Raw genomic sequence first — 22723 nt, 5'->3', positions numbered from 1 at the left:
TTCAATTGTCTGAATTCCTTGAGTTGAGGCTAGGACTAATTTAGAAAGAGGCAGGAGGAGAATTGAAACACAGGCTTAAAGTAGGGGTGGTGGCACATACATAAAATTCCTGCTACTCCAGAGGCTGAGGCAGGAGGATCCCAAGTTTGAGGCCAACCTGGGCAACTTAGTGAAACCCTATCTCAAAATAAAAAAATGAAAAGGGCTCTAATGTAGTTCAGTGATAGAGCATCCTTGGGCTTAATCCTAGTCTCTCTCTCTCTCTCTCTCTCTCTCTCTCTCACACACACGCACACACACACACACACACACACACACACGTACGTGGGAGCCCACCGTCCCAAAACACACACAGACACGCAAAAACAAACCAACAAACAAATAAAACGCACAGGTTTATTGGATTCCACACATCATAATCTTTTCACTGTAAAACATCGCCTTCCCGCCAAGGAAATGTGCTTGGTGCTCCCTGCCAGAGAAGCCAGGAATCCAGTCCCCAGAGGTGGCAACTTTCCTATTTCTGCATAACTACTGAAGGTGATCCAGCTGAAACTGTAGAGACTAACAGAGGGAGTACGTTCGTGAGAGTATTACTCAGCCACCTCAGTTGGCCAGTAAATCCTGCTGGAATTACACTACCTGGCTGAAGCAGAAAGGTAACCACCCTTTAAAATGATGTATTTAATACATTAGACACAAGATGGACATAGAGCAATCTTTTACTGTTGAAAGATGAAAAACAGTGTGTGAATATACTGTTATTAATTTAGGGTTTCCCAATATTTGGGGAGTATTGCAATATCCTATATACTTCTCCTTTCCTTTCATTGTCTTACCCTGAAAGTGTTATGATAAATTTAAGAAAAGTGAATTTTTTTTCTGAGATATAACAGAAGACACTCTCAGAATGACACAAAACTATAACAAATATTTTTGAACTAGTTAGTGTCAATTAAAACATGTTTCAAAGTATTCATCATATAGAATCCACACCTCAAAAAAAAAAAAATGGAACTGAGATTTCCAAGGATAATCTCCTATATAGTAAAGAAAACCTTCTACTTTTACTTATTTAGCTCCATATCCAGATATTGGTATTTTATGTTATGTAAGATTTGGAACTCTCCTTTCCATCCCTCTTTTGTCATTTATTTTTCCTGATGTGATATGAAGTAGAATATAGCAAATGGCAAAAAAGAGAATTAGGAAATAGTTTTAGGGCACTTCTCTTCCAAGTTCTCATCATCTTTATTTCATTTTTTTCCCCTTTCTTGAACTGAACTAAACTGGTGAAACACTTTTAAATGTTGAAGAGCTACCAAATGAATGCTAAAATAGATTAAAATCTCTAATTGGAAAGTCATTGGTTTCTGTATTTCTGATCTTAACAGCTTTCTGCTAGGAACCTGGGGCATGCTGGGAAATCCTTGCCCTCAAGGAATATACTGTTCAGTGTGAGAGATACAGTTCAGTGTGGCACACAATTAAGTGCTAAATGGGTGGAACATGTGAGAGCTCTAGCTGTTCACAAAATAGATGAATGAGTTTGGAGTAGTCATTGTGGATTTTAGTAGGCAGGTAGAGGGATAAGGTTTTCCTGGTGAGGCATTTGGTATCTGTAAGAGCAGAGGCAGAATTAATAAATGGGTGGGCAGGTAAAAATAAGTATGCTGATATTTACCAATTGAAAGGGTTCATGCTGGGGAGTGGAGGCAGTTAAGGAGCATGCCTTTAGTCCTGTAGGCAACTGTAGGAAATTAAAAGCCTTTAAGAAAAGTGTATTAGGGAGATCCATTTGCTGGTGGAAGGTCCAATAGTTTTGAAGAGGAGAGATGGCAATAGGAGCTACTGGGCATGAGTAAATGAAGGCATCCACCAGGATGGCTGATTTGGCAACATTAAGGAAGGGTCGGGCAGAGGAAAAATGATAGAAGTCTAGACCACGGCAGCGGGGGTGGGGGGTGGAGGGTGGGGGATCAGTATGTGAAGGTCCAATCCTGAGCAGGTTGGAAAATGTTGGTTTCACTAAGACAAAGAAGAGAGGCTGGCCTGGAGAAAACATGGATGTTTTCTGCAGTGGGCCTATTAGCAGGACACACAGGCCCTGAAGTAGATAACTGCCACTATATATAACTGACAGAACTGCAGTGTGGATGCCTCTGCTCCCGGGTGGGTTTGGGTGGGGTTATTAAAAGGTTTTGCCTATGCAGCTTTGTCCCTTTCAGGCAGGAGAGAGCATCTGCTGTTGAGCATTCCCAGTCCTCAAGGGGCCTATGAGCTAGTCAGGAAACATAATTTTAATAGGATTAGCTGAAAGATGAGCAAATGTCAGGTGGTGGTTTGGTAGTATGTCATGGCTGCTAACTTTGACATGCTAAGTGTAACACTATGAAAGGCTTTTATGCTTGGCTCAGAGGCCGAACACTTAGCAAATTAGATCTCTTAATTTTTGTCCTACTCTTACTCTTAGAGAGTGTTACCTGGGGCAAACCATTTAACCTCTCTGTGCCTTAGTGCTCTGTTTATAATAGGAAGCTTGTTGTGGTAGGAGTCCTACACATTTTGAAAGCTACAGATAAAAAGCACTGTAGATTCCCCCCAACCCCACCTCTGATGACTGAGTCAGTCACTTGGAAAGGTCAGCCTTTTCATTGGGTTATTTTAGTTGCTAACTCCCTAAGTTAGTTAATTAGCATTTTTCCAAGATGCTTCTACCAGGCACCTTCTAGGCCTATCCATCTTGTTTTCCCTCTTTCACCCAGTGGCTGTTGCCCTGTGACTCCCATCTCTATGCTCTTGGCTCAAGTGCAGCCATATTGAAGGGGAATTAGAGTTCTGTACTAACACTCAGGGACCTCAGTATAAGGCTATCATGCTCAGTGTAATATGGACCATGTCCTATGTAAGATTCTGCTTTGTCTCACTCTGTCTTCCATATCTAGCCTTTGGATGTCTGTCTTATTCTCCTGAGTCCCCAACACTTGTCCCGTAATCAGCTTGAGGATCTGAATTTGCACCTGGAAAAAATGAGGCTGAGACCGTGCTATCAGCAAGACATTTTCTTGATGCTTGTTATGAGTTCCTAATTTTTGCCTGCTCCTGGGTTTCTTGAGGCTGTGTTCCAGCTGTCCAATGGCTTATAATACTTACGTTCTGTGTGGAACCAGCCTGCTGCTGGCTGCCTTCCTGGCCTGCTGCCGGTTCCATACTCTCCAGATACTGTCTTCTGGCTGAATGTTCATCACGACAGCTGGGTCTGCTTTTCATTCCATGGATGTATCTAGTTCTAGTCTCCACTTCTCTCAGTCTACCTCATCCTTATTACAGTTAATCCTTCCATATTAAACCACAGTGGATGTTTGCTGCTGTGGAAACTGATGTGGTATTGGAATTTTATCCTTGTTTACATCTTTCTTTGTGTTGGAAAGCTTGGGATCACTTCCAAAACTCAGAGAGCTTTCCTGTCTCCTTTAAGAGAAACAAATGAAAACCTGACAATACCTTGTGTCTGTGACCAAGCCCCACAGTCACTACTTTAATTGTAAACTTGTATTATTTAATCTTAATTTTGCTTTTAGACACATTTAAAAATATATTTTGGCTAGTGATCATTCACATCTCTTCATTTAAAGGTGTCTTACTGGAACTCAAGAACTTTGCTGCTATAAAAAAATAAATCAAGGCTGTGGAGGGTGTTCTACAGTGGTAGTTCCAACCTTGAATGTCCACTAGGATCCTCTGGAAGAATTATTTTATTTCATTTTTTGTCTTCTTCACATGGAGGGCTTATCAAAAACAGTTTGCTGGACCCCACCCCACAGTTTCTCTGAAGTGGTGCTTGGGAAATTTGTGTCGAACAAGCCCTGACATGATGTCCTCCAACTACACTAGGAGGACAGCATTTATGCTGACCACAAGCACAGGTAACCAGAAACTGCTAATCAATTCAAACTTTTACCTCTATGGATAGGTGAAGAATGCCGAAAAATAAACTTTGAAATTTCAATTTACAATGAGGATGATTGGGGTTTTAAAGTCTTCTCAACCACTTATTACTTACGAGGACCTGGGCAATCACTTAAATTTTTTTGAGGTGTAGTTTCACTCATTCATAAAACAAGGATACCTCTATGCTGCCCACAATAGTGTTGTATCAAAAGAAATGAGTGTGAAAATATTTAAACAACTGTAAAGAGGCATGGCACTTGGAGGTATTGTGATGGTTTTTCACTACTCTCCTTAAAACGTCACCAGTTCCTTTGGCTTTCTTGCTTCCCTCATTAATTATAGCAACTTTAATCTGGGAATGTGGAGTACTTTAATTGCTATAATAAACTCTTTTTTAAAAAAATTTCATTCAGTGAGATCAGACATGCTCTATAAACACTACACAGAGCCAAGAATGATTCCCAGTTTTTACAGCTATAAAAAGAGAAGTACAAGACCCTATTGTAATTTGGGGTGGAGTCACAGTTAAATCTTTCAACCCCATTTAGATTGGCCCATTGATAAAAACGGCTACTAGCTATAGCACGTTAAAAAATAAAGTCACAGCGCACAAAAGATAACTTGCCTGCTCTATACTTTTATATCACTTGCAACTTCTATTAATTTATTTATCCTTGGAATTACTAAATCCTTCCAGTCTGGGATTTGAGTATTTTTCTCATCCAAGTTGCACAGCTCCAAGGGCCAAAACACTTCCTGCTCAGATTGGGAGCATTTGTGATTTTTCAAGAATTAATTCTTCCAGGCCTTCAGTGAGTCTCTCTCAGACCTTAGCTTCAATTGCACCTAGGTCTTTAACAAATATTGCAAATATCAGTCAGGAGGCTTTTCTGATGGTAAGGTCTATTGATTTCGAGTCAAAAAGACCCCTCTGAGGAATCGGTAAATAGATTTGCCAGTCATCTATGGGGGGGGGTGGGGGGGGTGGGGGTAGGATGGGGTCACCTGGATCCCCCATCCCTCTCCAGGGCGCCCCTCCCAGTCTCGGGGCCGCGTCCGCACGCGCTTCTCCCGGGCGCCGGCAGGAGGCGCCCGCGCGGCCAAGGCGCTGCGCGCACTCGCGGGGAGCCGGCTTTGGGGGCGGAGGGAAAGGAGAGGAGGAGCCCGAGGGGGCGCGGCTTCCTCCGCGTCCCTGCCGGGCGCGGGGTAGCCTCCTTTGCCGGGCCAGGGCTGGCGGCCGGCGGGGGTCGTGGCGGCGGCGGCGGCGGGGGCGCTGGCGGGCCGCGGGTCGGGCTCCGGCCCCGGCTCCGGGTGTTAGGAGACAAGATGGCGGCGGCGCTCTGGAGGCCGGTCTTCTCCTCCTCCTTGCCCTCCTCCGCCCCGCCGCTCGCCGCCTCCTCCTTCTCGGTCTCCTCCTCCCGGTTCGCTGCCTCCTCCTCCTGCAGCAGCATTAGCGACCGCCGCGGCGCCGGCCCGCTCTCCCGGAGCTCGGGAGGGGGATAGACCGGGCAGCTGCAGGCTCCGGCGACGAGGCCGAGCTGGGGCCGGGGCGGGGACGGCGGCGGCGGCGGCGGCGGCGGCGCCGGGTGGGGATGGGGTCGCAGACGCTGCAGATCCTCCGGCAGGGGGTGTGGGCCGCACTCAGCGGGGGCTGGTACTACGACCCGCACCAGGCCACCTTCGTGAACGCGCTGCACCTCTACCTGTGGCTCTTTCTGCTCGGCCTGCCCTTCACCCTGTACATGGTGAGTGTGGGGGCGGGGAGCGGCGGCTCCTCGCCCGCCGGCCCGACTCGCGTCGCGCCCCTGAGGACCGCTGTCCCCTGGCACCCCTCCCCTCCCCTCTGGCTCCCCCTTTGCTCTCCGGGGCTTCCCTAGTCGGATTCAACAGCAGCCCGCGCCTCCGCCCCCGCGTCCTCGCCCGCCGGCCGGGAAGCAGTCGCTTCCTAGGCCCCTTCTCGGGGGGGCCCTTCACCTGTGGCCTGTCCAGTCTTTTCCCCACGTTGGGCAGACCCTAGCTGGGTGTCCCTCCCTGCCTCCAGCGTCTCGGGGTCCGGCCGAGTGGCTAGCCGCTCCCGGAGCCGCCGCTCTCACGCTGGGCACGCCGGCGTGTTTGCGTGCGCTGCCCGGGCACCCCTGGGCGCCCCTTAACCCGGGGCGCTCCCCGCGGCTGCTCCCCGGGGCGCCCTCCAGCCGCGGTGCCTCTGTGCGCGCGGAGCTCGGGAGCGGGCCGAGGATGTGTGCGCCCTACTCCGAGAGTCACCGCGGCCGTCCCGGCTCTCCCTCTCTTCTAGGTGGTGGTGGCAGATCAGGCTCCTAACTGTCAAGCCTCCAAAAATCATTGTTTTGCTCACCACCGGTTCTTTTCTGTTCAGCTGGGCGGCCAGCGACTGTGGCGTTTCCAGGCCTGCTTTGCGGGGAGGGAGCGGGGGAGATACGGGGAATCTGGCTGGCATTTCGCAGATTTGTTTGGGTTGGTTCAAGGCCTTTGACTGATAGGAACAAGGAAAGTATTGCCTGTTGCTTAATTCAGCACGACCAGTCTCTGAATGACCTGTTTTTAAAGCAGTGTTTTCGCTGAAAGTTTGTAAGCACACTTTTGTTTTAAATCACAGTAGGTGAGGGTGGGGCACTAGGGAAACTGTTGTGGAGAGAAGTGTTATTTAAAGCTTCAGTTAAAAATTTAAAAGTTAACCGGAAGGGAGAAAGGATAGTAACTTTATTTTCGGAGAATTCCTTCCAATGTGTTTCTGCTAACTTTATTCTTCGTGGGTACAGTGAAGCTGCTAGGTTAGAAAATCCCGTAATGCTACTCAGACACGTGCCAAAGGTGAGGCCACCCAATTATTCCCCTAGTGACGCTCAGTTGCACTAATTGGCAGGCAGAGTGCGGGTTTGGGGGAAGATGTGCTGAATTTCACATTCTCCAGCAGATTTTAGTTTTTCATTGAGATTATTTCGAGGGGACTTTCTGTTTGGGATTTACAAAGAGTTATTTTAAAAAATGCTGATAGCTTAGTTTATTAAGGGACTTGTTCAGTCTTGTCGCATTCTGAAAATTTATTATGAAGTGTTATGATTTCAATTAATTCTGGCCTAGGGAGTTCTCTTTGCACCACTATACCTTCTAGGAATATGACATCATTAACGAACAGGTTAATTACTTTGGGTGTAAGAATCCTCAGGCTGTCACAAAGCTTTAATAGTCGATTTCTTTTGTATCCAGAAGAGTTGTAGATTTAAAACTGAGAATGATTTTTGAGATGTTAGGATTAGTTGCTGTGGCCCGGTGTAAGGTTTCTGTGTTAGCACTTGCAATTAACCGTGTGATTGTGGTTAAGTCTCTTTAAATGTAATTAACAAACACTACTGAAGGACTATTAGAGCAAATCGAAACTAAGACATTTAAATTTACCTGCTTCATCTTGGGAGTTTATTCAGTTTAATTGTCAAGTATTTGAGTTTATGGTGTATACTAAGCATTGTGCTGGGTTCTGGGGAAATAAAATTGCTTCTTTGACTGTTGTTTCAATTAAGGCAATTCTGCTCTTCCCAAATCTTTTAAAAGCTCTCCTTGACTCTTCTCTTTTCTCCCTTGATATCCAGTCCATCAGCAAATTCTGCTCATCATTACTACTGTCAGTAGCACCATCTTTGCTCTTTTGGTTCAGGCTACCATTCCTTCCCTTTTGGATTATTGTAATGCTCTAATGAAGCTCACTGCTTCTGTTCATTATTTTCTATTCTCCAAAGGGAAGTCTGAGTGATTCTTTCAGATCATGTCACTCTACTCCTAATGCCTGCCCTCCCATGTGTCTCTGTCCCTACCCCCACAGACATCCACATATTTGCCTGTTTAATAATCTTCCCAACAAGGACTGTTTCTGCTGTCGTGCCTTGCACTTGCTCTTCTCCCTGTCTGCGCGATGCCTCCCCTGTAGATACCTGTGGTCTTGCCCCACTTAAGGTTTCTTATATATGTGAGGCTTTCCCTTAAACCTGTGTAAAATAGCAACTTCCTGAGCTCTTACCACACTATAGCTTCCTGCTCTCTTTTAAATAGTACTTATTGCTGATACATGTACTCATTTGTTAAATGCTTTTGTTATTTCATAAACTTTAATGGGGCAGGAACTTTGTCACTGCTGTATTTGCAGGACCTAGGTCAGTGCCAAGTAAATAAACTCAATGTTAAATGAATGATGAGCAATGAGCAAGACACAGCTTTTGCCTTTAAGGAACTTAAAGTGTAGTTTGTGAATATAAATAGCCAAAAGTATTAGAACTGTTGTGGAAGGGTGAATGACCCTGAACTTTTAATCAAGGGATGGAACCTGGTGTGGGAGATTAGCAAAGAGGATCGTAAACATTTTAGGAAATACAGTAGTACTATAGTATTTTGGTAGATTGAAATATATAATTAAAGCAAAATCTAACATTCTGTGTTAAAATGAAATCTCAGCCATAGGTTATCATTCATATGTTCTTTTATAATAATTACAACTGATAATGACTTTATTAAGTGTACATATAGGTTCTTTATTCGAAGCCCTGTGTCTTTATAAGGCTTAGCTGTTAGTGACTTGTTTTGTGACCTTAGGCGAATAGATGAGCTGGGAATTATACAGGATTCTTTGAAGCCAAAATCACTATGCAGGCTGCCTAAGTTTGTGGAGAAGTTGTGCACTGTAGAAGTCAGATGTTTTTGTGTAGAATTCAGATGTTTTTCCTGTCATTAGCTTTTGGGGATGCTTTCAAGGGTGGAATTTACAATTTCTGCAATTTTAGAATTTAAGTAGGAAACTTAAGAAAATTTTCCTTCTGATTACTTTTTATGTTTCTCCTAAGTAAAACACCTCTTTTTATCTTCTTATAATTATTTTTGTACATGGCATGTCACAGATGGTGAACTTTGGGGTGGGAAGCATTTTTGTGTTGTAGAGAACAGATTGGAGTTGGTGTTATCTTGATTTTGAATCTCAGTGTTGTTTCTGATTATGTGTCCTTTGGGCAAGACTCTTCATCTTCCTGTACCTTGAGTTACTCATTTGTGAGATATTTCATGAGTATTTTGCAAGAAAATATTTATGAAATAGGGTATTCTCCTTCAGAATGGCTTGAGTAAATGTCATTTGAAAGAATGTCTAATTATAACAATGTTCCCTTTGTAATGCTGTATGTCTGGAGGAGATTTGATAGCTCTTGATTTATTAAATCAAATCATTATTATAACATGCTGCTCAACATATTATTATTATTGTTTTTTGTGAAGAGTTATATTTGTAGTTGGGTGTGTTTACACACTCCTGTAATCCCAGCAACTCAGGAGGCTGAAGCAGGAGGATTCCAAGTTTGAGGCCAGTCTCAGCAACTTAGTGAGGCCCTAAGCAACGTAGCATGACCCTATCTCAAAATAAAAAATAAAAATGGCTGGGGATGTGGCTCAGTGGTTAAGCACCCTGGATTCTGTCCCTAGTACCAAAATTAAAATGAGTAAATAAAATAATAATAATAGGTGACAAAATAGAACTTTAAAATTTATTTACATAAGATTGAAGCATAGCAGAGTGGTAGAGCACTTGCCTACCATGCAAGAGAACCTGGTTTGATTCCCAGCACTGAAAAAAAGAATTTATGTACATGAGAGGTTCTTATTCTAGTTGACATCACTTGACAGTGATAAAAATGTGTACAAGTGCAAGCCCATTCTTGCTCAAAATCTGGAGTGTGGCCCATTAATTTGTGTGTTATAAACACTTCAGGTAAAATTAAAGAACCCATCAGTATTCCTCTAATTCCCAGCCTCTGATTTGCTTTCTATCTGTTGTTCAAAATCCTCTTGTCTGTTTCACAGGCACCTCAGAGCTGTCATGTCCAAAACCACTCTGAATTCCCCCACTGAAACCCCTCAACATCCCCAAACCCTTTTTTTCTTACTCTGTCATCTTAGTTAAGGACTTATTTTTAGATGCCAATACCATCCCTCCCCCTCAACTTAGGAGCAGTCTTACCAGTTCCACTGTCGGAATACCTCAGACCTTCCTTTCACTTCCTACTCCATGGTATTTTCTGTCTGTATCACTACCTTAACCTTTTCTCTGCTCTTTGACTTCTGTTCTTGCCCATCTGCAGCTCATTCTCCGTATAAATTTGTTTGTATTACTTCCCCTTTTTAATATTCTTCTATGATTGTTTTTTTGGTACCCAGTATTGAACCCAGGGGCACTTGACCACTGGGCCACACCCTTTGCTCCCTTTTTATATTTTATTTAGAGACAGGAGTTGCTTAGGGTTTTGCTCAGTTGCTGAGGCTGGCTTTGAACTTGGGATCTTCCTGTATCAGCCTTCCAAGCCACTGGGATTACAGGCATGTGTCACCATGCCTATTTCATTCTGTAACTTTATTCCACCTTACTACACAAACAATTTGTATCTTTGTTTACTTGTTTGCTGTCTCAGATGGCTCCCTTCATCTCACTACTTTGTAAGTTCCATGAGGGGAGGGGCTGGTTCTCAATTATAGAGCAGCATATATTTGGTATGTGCTCGCATGTTTGGCTCATATTACGCTCTGAATAAAACTTGTTGAATGAATTTATTATTCTATATGAACCTTCTTTAAGAAAGCAGTCATATTGTCAACTTGTAGAAAAGCTTGTGAGTTTACAAAAATAGCAATTGATTCTTCAATTCTTTTTTACAGATGGGATGCTTTCTAGTTATCCTTTGAGAAATTATTCCGAGTCATTAAATCATTGAGCAATTGAAAAACTAGTAGAGTTTCTTTTGCTTTTGCAGCCTTTGAATACACAGATTTAGCTATGTAGTGTTTTCTTTTGCAAGTCAACACAGGTTTTCAGTATTTTATTATAAGAATTTTCAGACATACAGAAAAGTTGAAAAAATTGTACCCTTCACATGAATTCTGCAATCTTTAATTATGTCTCCATCTATGCATCCCTCTACCTGTTCACATTTTTAAAGAGCACTTTTTAAAGTTATAGACATCAGTATAGGTCACTGCTAAACACTTCAGCAGTCCAACTTTTATCTATAGTTCTAAAGGCATAAACCTTAAGCGATTTATTGAGTGGGTTTTGATAAGTGCATCCACCTATGTAGTAGACACTCATCATATCATGTACCATCAGCATCACTCCAGATAGTTTCCTCTTACCCTTTACAGTACTTCTCTTATCCTTGTTCTGATTTTTTTCATTATAGATTAGTTTCTCCTGTTCTAGAACTTTGTATGTGGCATATATTCAGTTTAGGCCTTTTCACTCAGCATGTGTTTGAGATTCATCTGTGGTGTTATGTTTAACAGAAGCTTGTTCCTTTTTATTGCTGAGTAGTGCTCCTTAATATAAATGTACTACAGTTTATTCACCTTATCTGTTCTCCTGTAGATGAGAACCTAGACTTTTTTGGCTATCATGTATAAAAATGTCCCCTGCAGCGTAAAGTAGGTCTTTTCAAAACTGAAGAGCACTGAAAATGTTCATGCGTATTAGAAAACCTTTTCTGTTCTCAGATAAGATTATGTTTTAATTTATAATAAATGAATAATAACTGCATACTTCATCCTTTTTTTTTTGGTATGAGGATTGAACCCAGGGGTGCTTTATCACTGAGCTACATCCCCAGCCTTTTAATATATATTGAGACTGGGTCTCCCTGAGTTGCTTAGGGCCTAGCTAAATTACTAAGGCTAGCTTTGAACTTGCTAACCTCCTGCCTCTGCCTCCCAAGCTGCTGGGATTACAAGCGAGCACCACCGCACTCGGCTACTTCATCCTCATTTTAATTTTAGTAGTCTTTAATGCTGTACTTCTATTTGCTCAGTATTTAGATTTTTCTATTTTGTAGAATGCAAGAAAGTAGAATCTTTATTGGTTCAACTGTTCTGATTTTTTTTTCCCTAAATCAAAAATTACAGAGCCTTTAGTTCTTAACCATTTTGGAGAATGAGGCAGGAGGATCACCTGTTAGCTCAGTCTGCTGAATATTTTAGTACGCAAAGTGTATTTAGGCCTGTAGATACTTTTATTTCTTTACTTAGAAAAATGGTCTCAGATTTTTTTGCTGTTTTGAAGCCTCCTGTTTCCACTAGACTATAAACTGGAAATGTTTCCATGTGGAGGGAAAAGTGACTTTTTAAACAGTAAAACTGTTCCGTAGTAGACCATAGTATAGATGTATTGCAGTGTATCTAATAATTTTCCTAATACTGGCTATGTAGGATGTTTCCAGTTTTTAGCTATTTAGAAAACACTGTGGTGAATATTTTTGTAGTTAAATCTTTGTTCTAGTTTTTTGATTACATTATTATAAATAGACAAGAGTGAATGCTGACGGAGAAGGGATAAACAGTTGGCATAAAAGTTGAACCCCATCCTTTATGGTTTGTGCAGTCTTATTGATGCACACAGCATGTTTTCTGTTAAGAGTGAGAGGGAAGGCAGGAGGATATTGGAGGTTTGAGGAAAATCCACAAATGTGGAATGTTTTTCTTTTTGTGAGTGGGAAGTGAATTGGCTATTGAGGGATGATAATAAGATTGCTGACAAATCTCAAAGGGTACCGTGAATTGAGTTCAAAGGTTGAAGAGGAATGTCCAGGAAATAAACATAGGGTAAAATATACTTGGAAATTACAGCACCTAGGTATGATTTTCTAGGGAGAACTAAAAAAATAAAAAAAAAACCAAAAACAATACAAAACAAAAACAGTAAAAAGAAAGTGGCCTTGAACAGAATTCAAGCCCAACAACATTTAAAAATCAGCAAAGGAAGGGAAGGGTAGAAAAATGGAGAGAGGATCAAAGCCAGGAAAACAAGAGTATTTTGAAAAATGAGAATGGTAAAAATGCCAAATTGTCCTCTAGAAGTGCTAATTTAAATTTCATCAACTGCATTGCAAGTACTTCCCAGTACTCTCTTCCCACCCCCACTCAACACTTTCCAAAACAAGGCATTATTGTAAATTTCTTATTCAATGAAATTTGGACAAAACCATTTCAGTTACATTTTGTCTTTGATAATAGAATTTTTCTTCTTCCCCCCCATTTGGCAGAATTTTCTTACTTTTTGATTCAAATAGTCTAAATTAAAGATGTTTACTGCACTAACATGTCTCATAGCAACTTTGATTTGACTTTTTCTATTTGGACTCAAGATTCTGAAAGGAGATTGCTTGCTGCTTTCTGTTATTTAATCCGAGTTAAATAAAATGATTTTTCTGCATCTGAGCATGGCAAGGAAGTTGAGAACTATTTAGTAGGTGCATTAGGACACCAGGGACATCTGAGAGTAGTAACACTAGAGTAGTGTGGACAAATGGGTGAAAAGGGAATAATAGAACAAACATTTTGTAGATTGTACCACTGTTGACTTCTTTAGCATGTAGATGAACTTTACAAAATGAGTAGTTACTGATTTTCTATTTCTCTGGTTTCTCTGTCCATCCTCCATAAAGTTGATTGGATGCTTTCTTTGGTAGCATTGTAAAAAAAAGCTTAAGAGTTCTTCCATTATCCTTGTAACCTGAGTATCTGCTTCTTTTAACTTTGAACCATTGATGCCAGTCTTTATTGTTTTGTGTAATGGTAAGAAAGAGAAAAAAGAAAGAAAGAAAAACCTGGTGAAAAGCCATTTCCTTTTGGGTTTTTAAGGGAAAAAAACCCCCCAAAACAGTCCTATTTTGTAGCATTTTGTATAAACCAAGTAGAACCCTGAGAGCAGAATGCTCTGTGGACAGACAGGAAGATTAGTCACAAATTTGAGAAGCCTGAATCACGTTGCTGCCTGTTTTCCCTTTCCTACCCCTCCTCACTCCTTGTTTGAGTGTTGTCTAGACATAAACTAAACACGTCCAACCACCATAGTTGTCATCTTTATAGCTTTCAATTTTTTTTTTTTAATTTTTTATTGTGGGTTGTTCAAAACATTACAAATTTCTTGACATATCATATTCCACACTTTGATTCAAGTGGGTTATGAACTCCCACCTTCACCCCATACACAGATTGCAGAATCACATCAGTTACACATCCATTGATTTACAAATTGCCATACTAGTGTCTGTTGTGCTCCACTGCCTTTCCCATCCTCCACCCTCCCCCCTCCCCACCTCTCCCCTCCCCTCCCCTCCTCTCTCTCTACCTCCTCCACTGTATAACCCTGAGGGTCTCCTTCCATTACCATGCAATTTCCCTTCTCTCTCCCTTTCCCTCCCACCTCTCATCCCTGTTAAATGTTAATCTTCTTCTCCTGTTCTTCGTCCCTACACTGTTCTTAGTTACTCTCCTTATATCAAAGAAGACATTTGGCATTTGTTTTTTAGGGATTGGCTAGCTTCACTTAGCATAATCTGCTCTAATGCCATCCATTTCCCTGTAAATTCTATGAATTTGTCATTTTTTAATGCAGAGTAATACTCCATTGTGTGTAAATGCCACATTTTTTTTATCCATTCGTCTATTGAAGGGCATCTAGGTTGGTTCCACAGTCTTGCTATTGTGAACTGTGCTGCTATGAACATCGATGTAGCAGTGTCCCTGTAGCATGCTCTTTTTAGGTCTTTAGGGAATAGACCAAGAAGGGGAATAGCTGGGTCAAATGGTGGCTCCATTCCCAGCTTTCCAAGAAATCTCCATACTGCTTTCCAAATTGGCTGCACCAATCTGCAGTCCCACCAGCAATGTACAAGTGTACCCTTTTCCCCACATCCTCGCCAGCACTTGTTGTTGTTTGACTTCCTAATGGCTGCCAATCTTACTGGAGTGAGATGGTATCTTAGGGTGGTTTTGATTTGCATTTCTCTGACAGCTAGAGATGTTGAGCATTTTTTCATGTACTTGTTGATTGACTGTATGTCCTCCTCTGAGAAGTGTCTGTTCAGGTCCTTGGCCCATTTGTTGATTGGGTTGTTTGTTTTCTTATTGTCTAATTTTTTGAGTTCTTTGTATACTCTGGATATTAGGGCTCTATCTGAAGTGTGAGGAGTAAAGATTTGTTCCCAGGGTGTAGGCTCTCTATTTACCTCTCTTATTGTTTCTTTTGCTGAGAAAAAACTTTTTAGTTTGAGTAGGTCCCATTTGTTGATTCTAGTTATTAACTTTTGTGCTATGGGTGTCCTATTGAGGAATTTGGAGCCCGACCCCACCGACTGTAGATCGTAGCCAACTTTTTCTTCTATCAGACGGCGCGTCTCTGATTTGATATCAAGCTCCTTGATCCATTTTGAATTAACTTTTGTGCATGGCGAGAGAAAGGGATTCAGTTTCATTTTGTTGCATATGGATTTCCAGTTTTCCCAGCACCATTTGTTGAAGATGCTATCCTTCCTCCATTGCATGCTTTTAGCCCCTTTATCAAATATAAGATAGTTGTAGTTTTGTGGATTGGTTTCTGTGTCCTCTATTCTGTACTATTGGTCCACCCGCCTGTTTTGGTACCAGTACCATGCTGTTTTTGTTACTATTTATAGCTTTCAATTTTGATACAATTTTAGATTTTTAGAAAAGTTATAAAAATAGTACAGAGAGCTTCTATATACCATTACCCAGCTTCCTCTCATATTGAACTGTTATGTAACTATGGCACATTCATCAAAATTAAGAAATTAACATTGATACAGTATTATTAATGGACTACCGCATTTTATTGAATTTCATCAAATGTCTTTTTCTTTTCAGGACTCAATCCATCTTTAACATGACTTTCTATTTGTACAATTTATAACAGCTTATAAGGTTTTTATCTATGATAGATAATTTTTTTTAAATATTTATTTTTCAATTTTATGTGAACACAATGTTTTTTTATGTGGTAATGAGGATTGAACCCAGTGCCCCATGCATGCCAGGCGAGCACTCCACAATCCAAGCCCGATGTGGAGCGACATCCCACAAGCCCAATGGATAAATTTTTGATGGACTAAACAGGAGAGTATTCTGAATATCTGTACAATTGGCCATTAGCCTGTATTAGGCTATTTTAAAATTGAAATATTTTACATATGAAAAATTGTATAAAATGAAAATTCTAAGATGAAAAAGACTTTATTCTTCATTAAAGGCAGAATGGAAACTTGTATCTTCCTATGTGAAGTTGTTTTTCCTAATTTATAAATTAGAGATGATGAGACAAGACACAGCTCTATTATAAGGCAGAATATGACTAGTTCCATATGTGTCATGAAGTATTTAGGAATTGGAAGGAGGGTGTAATTGCTTCTTAGAATGCTGCATACAGAGGGTAATCTGTACATTTCAGACATTTACTGTTTGCTAGGCACTGCTATTGGTCTTATGATGGCATCTTTATGAGATTTGTTATTTGTGCTGAACTAGTGTATCTATAACCTTCCTATTAGGCAAATGGATCTTTGCTCTAGGGAAAAGATTGTTAAAAGAATATATGTTTTTGGATGTAGTGCTTTGCTTTCTGTCAAGTATTTGTTGTGATATACTCAACATGTGAAGTGCTTCTCAGTGAGTTATTTTTTTAACTTCTGAGAATATTGTTTATGTCATAAGATTGGCATTCCTGGTAAGTGTCTGAAATTTAAAAGAAAGGCTAAAAAAGCAAACAGACCCAAATAAATTATCATTTACTTTCAGGTCACAAATATATATATCTTCTCCATAAGCAAAACTGACCCTCATGACAAGACCATAATGAACATGGCAGGGTAGTAAACTGGGGTTTTGTTGTTAGGCATTTTAGTAATAAAATCCTCAATATAGAGATTAAAAAGAAATAAGTGTGACAAATCTAAAACGGTAACACTGTATTATCCAAAAATATTTTTAGTCCCTTAGACCACAGGAATATTAAAGTATATGTTACATGCTATTGAAGAAGTAAGCTTAAGCTTGTTTTTGCAGTATCTTATTAATTTGAAGATTTTGTAAGTAACAAGAAAGTTGAAAGAATAGTTTATGGTCACTCATATCTCTATCCACATTCCATAGTTATGAACTTTAAAAAAAATCATATTTGCTTCAACTGTATATATAGTACTTGTATGTAGTCTCTTTTGCACAGGTGTATGGGACTGAAATGAAAATGTGTTACAAACATCATGACACTTCACTCTAAAATGCTTTAGACTTTGTCTCCTACATAATTATAAGACCCTTATCATGTTGAAGATGAAATAAAAGTAATCATTAAGCTTCTGAAAAGTTGTTCAACCTTACTCATCAAAGGAGAAATGCAAATCAAAACCATAACTCTTCGCAGAGGTTTCCTGTGGGATGGAGTATAGAAGTAGAAAATGGAAGAATGGAAGGCAGTTAACAGAACTGGCAAATATGACTACTGAACATTTTAAATTTATATACTCAAAAAATCTTATAAAGTTAAAAGACAAATCAGAGGCAAACATTAACACAGGATAGAGTTAATCCTTATATATACAAAGGGTGCTCACAAATCAGACAACACTTCTGAAAAACGGATACAAAAAGCAGTTAAATGAAAAAAAAAAAAAGCATAAGACCTGTTCATAGAAAAATGGTTTTGATTTGCATTTCTCCTTTGATGAGTAAGGTTGAACAACCTTTCAGAAGCTTAATGATTACTTTTATTTCATTTTTCCATGAACAGGTCTTATGCGTTATCCAGTTTTCTGCTAAGGGCAACCTTTCACATTTTAGAGTTGTGTTTTTCAAATATTAATCACACAAATTTATCACCAAATTTTAAAGCATTTGAAGAAAATAAAAATTTTACAAATTTTAGTAAAGTCTTTATTTATATCATGATGAAAGCTGGCGAGGATGTGGGGGAAAAAGGTACACTCATACATTGCTGGTGGGCCTGCAAATTGGTGCAGCCAATTTGGAAAGTAGTATGGAGATTCCTTGGAAATCTGGGAATGGAACCACCATTCCACCCATCTATTCCCCTTCTTGGACTGTACCCAAAAGACCTAAAAAGAGCATACTACAGGGACACAGCCACATCAATGTTTATAGCAGCACAATTCACAATAGCTAGACTGTGGAACCAATCTAGATGCCCTTCAATAGATGAATGGATAAAAAAATGTGGCATTTATACACAATGGAATATTACTCAGCACTAAAAAATAACAAGATCATGGCATTTGCAGGGAAATGGATGGCATTAGAGCAGATTATGCTAAGTGAAGTTAGCTAATCCCTAAAAAACAAATGCTGAATGTCTTCTCTGATATAAGGGGGATGACTCAAAATGGGATAGGGAGGAAGAGCATGAGAAGAAAAACCTTTTTTAAAAATAAAAGCATTTGTTCCAATCAAGCTAATTGAGTAAACAATTCCATCTTTTTCTCTGTGGCTTAAATGCTACCTTTTTCATAATCTAAATTTGTACTGAGATATTTTGGGTTTTCTGTGCCATCAACATGTCTGTTCTTACATGAATCCCATGTATTTTTGGTGACTCTAGTTTTATATATGTGTGTGTGTGTGTGTCTATAACTATATCTACATTTAAAAAATATTTATTTTTTAGTTGTAGTTGGACACAATACCTTTATTTTATTCATTTTTATGTGGTGCTAAGGATTGAACCCAGGCCCTCATATGTGCTAAGTGAGTGCTCTACCACTGAGCCACAACCTAGCCTTATATTACATTTTTCATAGTGATAGTCTCACTGTGTTCTGTATTGTTATTTTTTTTCATTACTTTCTGGCTATTCTTGCATGCTTACTTTTCTATTTTAAGTTTCTTAGAGATACTGTTTAATTTTTTATTGAAATGGCACTAAGTTTGTGGAGGCATTACTTTGGGGGAGGGAAGTTTGACATGTATATATTGAGTCAAGGTGATCTCTCGATTTATTCAAGTCTTTTATGCCCCTTACAACATCTTTTTAAAACGTTTTCTTCATGGTAATTCTGTACATTTTTTCCTTAGGATTAGTCTTAGATTTTAGTTTCTAATATTAGTGTAAATAAAACCATTTTTCCACTTTGTTTCTAATTGGTTATTGCTTGTAAGGAGGCTTATATTTTAAAATAAACTTTTTATTTTGGACTGCTTTTAGATTTACAGAAAAATTGCCAAGGTAGTACAGAGGGATCTCATGTACCCTGCACCCAGTTTCTGCTGTTATTAACATCTTAGATAACTTAGGTCACAGCCAGCAAGCCAATATTCTTACAGCATCATTCATATAAAGTTCATACTTCATTCAGGTTTTAAAAATTTTTACGTAATATTCTTTTTTCTGTTCCAGGATCCCATTTAGAACTATTGATTTTAGTTTATTAATCTACAGCCAACCTTATACAATTAGATCTTTTTTGTTCTAATAATTTCTCTCTTGATTTTGAAAGAATTTTCACATACATAATTATATTTCTTAAAAAAATTTTTTTTTGTAGTTGTAGATGGACAGAATGCCTTTATTTTGTTTATTTTTATGTGGTGCTGAGGATCAAACCCAGTGCCTCACAATTATATTTCTAAATAATAATTTTTCTTTCTGATATTTATACTTTTTCTCTCATGTAATTGCTTTGCATGACACTTTACACATACAATGTTAAATGTTGTAAAAATGGACAGCCTTGCCTTATTCCTTATTTTGGCTTTATTCTATGTTGTTTTTTGCATGAAATAGTCTTTTTTCTTTATTTCTTATTTTTTTGGTCTATTTTCCACTGACTTCTGATCATTAACTGAACTAATATTTTACCTCTGTGTATCCTGAGGTCCCACAAATCTTATGTAACTCATGATTTTAGTAGCTCATCATTAGTTCCTCTGAATCATATGTACTCAGAGATCTTTTTTTTCACTACGTTGCTTAAACATTATTTAAAAAATCAAATATTTGTTTGCTGTTATATATCCATCCATCATTTTCTCATTTAGTCCTCTTCATAGCCTTATGAAATGAAGATAATATTATTCCCATTTTACAGATGAGGAAACAGAGGCTCCTGGAAGATAATCACTGGCTCAGGGTTATACAGACTGCCTCTTTCTTCTCTCTGACCTCAGGACTACTACCCATAGTCACCTCCTACCACCATCCTCTACACAGTTATGCAAGATGCTTCTATTTGATTGATCTGCTCCTGAAAGCCTACTAGTGATTGATTTGTGGTAAACTAAGTGTTCCCTGATAATTTTCAATGTGTGTTCTGAATCTAGTACTCTCAGAGCTGTTCTTCCCATCACCATCTAATTATAACCTTAATCTGGTTCCCCTCCTTGGCTAGCATATTACTGAATGCAGTGGAAGCCCATTTTTGAAGTGCACTTTTCTCCCTGGAATTTAGTTATGGTTCTTGTATCTGTTTACAGTGAGATAATTTGTGTCATGGATCACTTGGGGTGGGGGTTACCCTTGTTCTGTGGCACATATTATGAATGGATTTTATTAAACTTTAATGTTCTTTCACTTACTGGTCTAGTGTGGGGTTCTTTTCTTGTTGTGTTTATATCAGATATTATCTCCTCCTTGCTATTGCTACTGCCATTATACCTTCTATAGAGATGCAGTGTTTACAATCTATTTTTAGTGTGCCAATTCCAGTTTATTATGAACAAAATCTGGAACTGCATTACTTATAAGTATGTAAATAGAAGCACCTAGCTGCATGTTTCCAGGGACGGAGGCTTTTTTTTGGGGGGGGGAGGGCAGGGGGATTTTAACTTTGGATTGGCAGTGCTATTGGCTTCTATTGGGTAGAGCCTAAGGATGGTGTTAAACATTCCACAATACACAGGATGGCATCCCAAATAAAAGGTTTGGCCCGAAATGTCAATAGTGTCAAGGCTGAGAAACTACCATACAGCATGCATTCTCAGTGGATGTGCTGTGACACTCAAGCAGGCAAAAATTAGTTCTTGAGTGTGTATGTGAAAAAAATCTTACTCTTTCTGGGTATAGAGATGTAATACAGTAATAAAAATATCGAGTGTGTCTATAGTAATAAAGTTTCAATGTGGGGGGGGCACGATAGAAAACAAATGTCTGAAAAGGCTCCTCAGGAGGTCAGTACGAACAAAAAGTTGAGGACACTGTCTTGGAGGGAGACCATCTAGTACTACTGAAAAACTCAGTCTCTAAAGTCAAACTGAATATAAAATCCTATTTCTGTCACTTATCAGCTGTGGGCATGTTGAGAGCCACAGCCAAGGGGCCCCAGCAAACTTTCAGACTGCCAGCTGATGATTGGCTCACAGCGGCCCCAGCAACATCTAGCTGATTGGCTCCTCTGGGTGATGCTCATTGGGCTGTTTCCCTGCCCTTTCAGACCATGGAGCTGCTCATTGGGGGACTTTTTTTTGGCTCCGCCCACACAACCCAGCCAATGGGCCTCAAGAGCAGGAGGATTGTGGGAGGTGGAGGCTGGTGGTTGAGAGAGCGGCTTGTGGGAAGCCGGAGGTGGCAGTTGGGCTCTGAAAGTTTTTCCTGAGGAGCTGTTTTGTTTGGCGTGTGTGGTTCTAAAAATAAAGTTCATTTCTTTTGACAAGTGGCTCCTGAATTGTGCCCAGCCAGACTGCGGCATGGGCAAATGACTTTACAGCTTCAGTTTTGTCATCTGTAAGATGGAGATGATAATAACAACTTTCTTCAAAGTATTGTTGTGAGATAAATCCATTTAAAACACTTGGCGCTTGATTGTTAGTCATTCTTCTAAAGGCTCAAGGAAAAAAATTTCTTGTTTTTGCTGTATTACCATTTCTCAGAAGGGGTCTGAGACTTGATGGGTGATCAATAAATATACATTGAATGAATAGAGCTCTGATGTATTAAGCTTCTTGAGTTACTTGATTGGAGGCAGTATGATATGTCATATTTTCGTTCTTTTTTTGTATGTGTTTGTTAAACACCATTCACGTTTGATGCACCTTAAATATAATAAGTGATATAGCATTTCTTTTAAAGTTAGAAGTAGATTATGTAGTATGCAGTACTATCATTCTGTTTCAAACAAATTGAATGAGCTCAGGGCAAATGTGATGGAAATGATGTATGGGTTCTGGTTAATATTCCTAGGAGAGCTAATATTTTTTTAAAATTTATAAATCTTACTGATTTTTGTTTTGTATTTCAGCTTGTAATTTGTTCCACTGAATTTTAGTGAAACAAAATATAATTGAATTGTAACTTTTTATAATTAATTTTTGTTTGCTGATATTTTATTTTGGAATATTTCTATTTGATCTGCATAGTTTTGATTCTTTTAGCATAATACTTTTGTTATTGAATTAAATGATTTTTATTCTTACTTAAACTTGAGCCATTGTATTGTTATTTATTTTGTGCTTATATACTGTACTGCATCTATAAGAGTATAGTTATACTTTTTACATAAAGTGAGAAAATGCTCATTATTTTTTTATAGCATTCTTTTTTAAACATACATTTATTATTTATATGTGGTGCTGAAGATCAAACCCAGTACTTCACACATGCTAGGCATGCACTCCATTTTCCTTTTGGGTGTTCGCAACAACACGGCTTGATTAAAAAAACAAAACAAGAGTCTATAATAGCTATTATAATGTTCTAATAATGTGCAGACACTGAATGTCATCATAATTGTGAAAGATTAAGTTAAGCAGTTTATGGAGCTAGGAATATGTATTTATGAGATGAATGAGAAAAAAAATTGTTCTAGTGAAGCACAAAAGGAGTTTTTGTGACAAATAGAATTAATTCACAGAGTGTCTTATACTGAATTGATGTTGATGTAAACCTGTTAGATAACTCATATAGCTTTTGTAATGATGAAAGTTCTGTTGCTAAAGATAT

General features: G+C 39.3%; 1 protein-coding gene across 5 annotated transcripts in view; it reads left to right on the top strand.

The window, feature by feature from the left end:
- The first annotated feature begins 5258 nt into the window (after positions 1-5258).
- The window catches only part of Pcnx1 (pecanex 1), a 151135-nt gene continuing 133670 nt past the window's right edge, over positions 5259-22723 (top strand). For all 5 annotated transcript variants that reach the window (XM_027931593.2, XM_071607712.1, XM_071607710.1 and 2 more), the window contains exon 1: positions 5259-5696. In XM_027931593.2, coding sequence (XP_027787394.1) covers positions 5544-5696 — 153 coding nt within the window. In that variant the 5' untranslated portion in view covers positions 5259-5543. The remainder of the gene's footprint in view (positions 5697-22723) is intronic.

The sequence above is a fragment of the Marmota flaviventris genome, chromosome 2 (assembly GCF_047511675.1).
Source record: "Marmota flaviventris isolate mMarFla1 chromosome 2, mMarFla1.hap1, whole genome shotgun sequence".
Lineage (NCBI taxonomy): Eukaryota > Metazoa > Chordata > Mammalia > Rodentia > Sciuridae > Marmota > Marmota flaviventris.
This window is presented reverse-complemented; position numbering and strand designations above follow the sequence as displayed.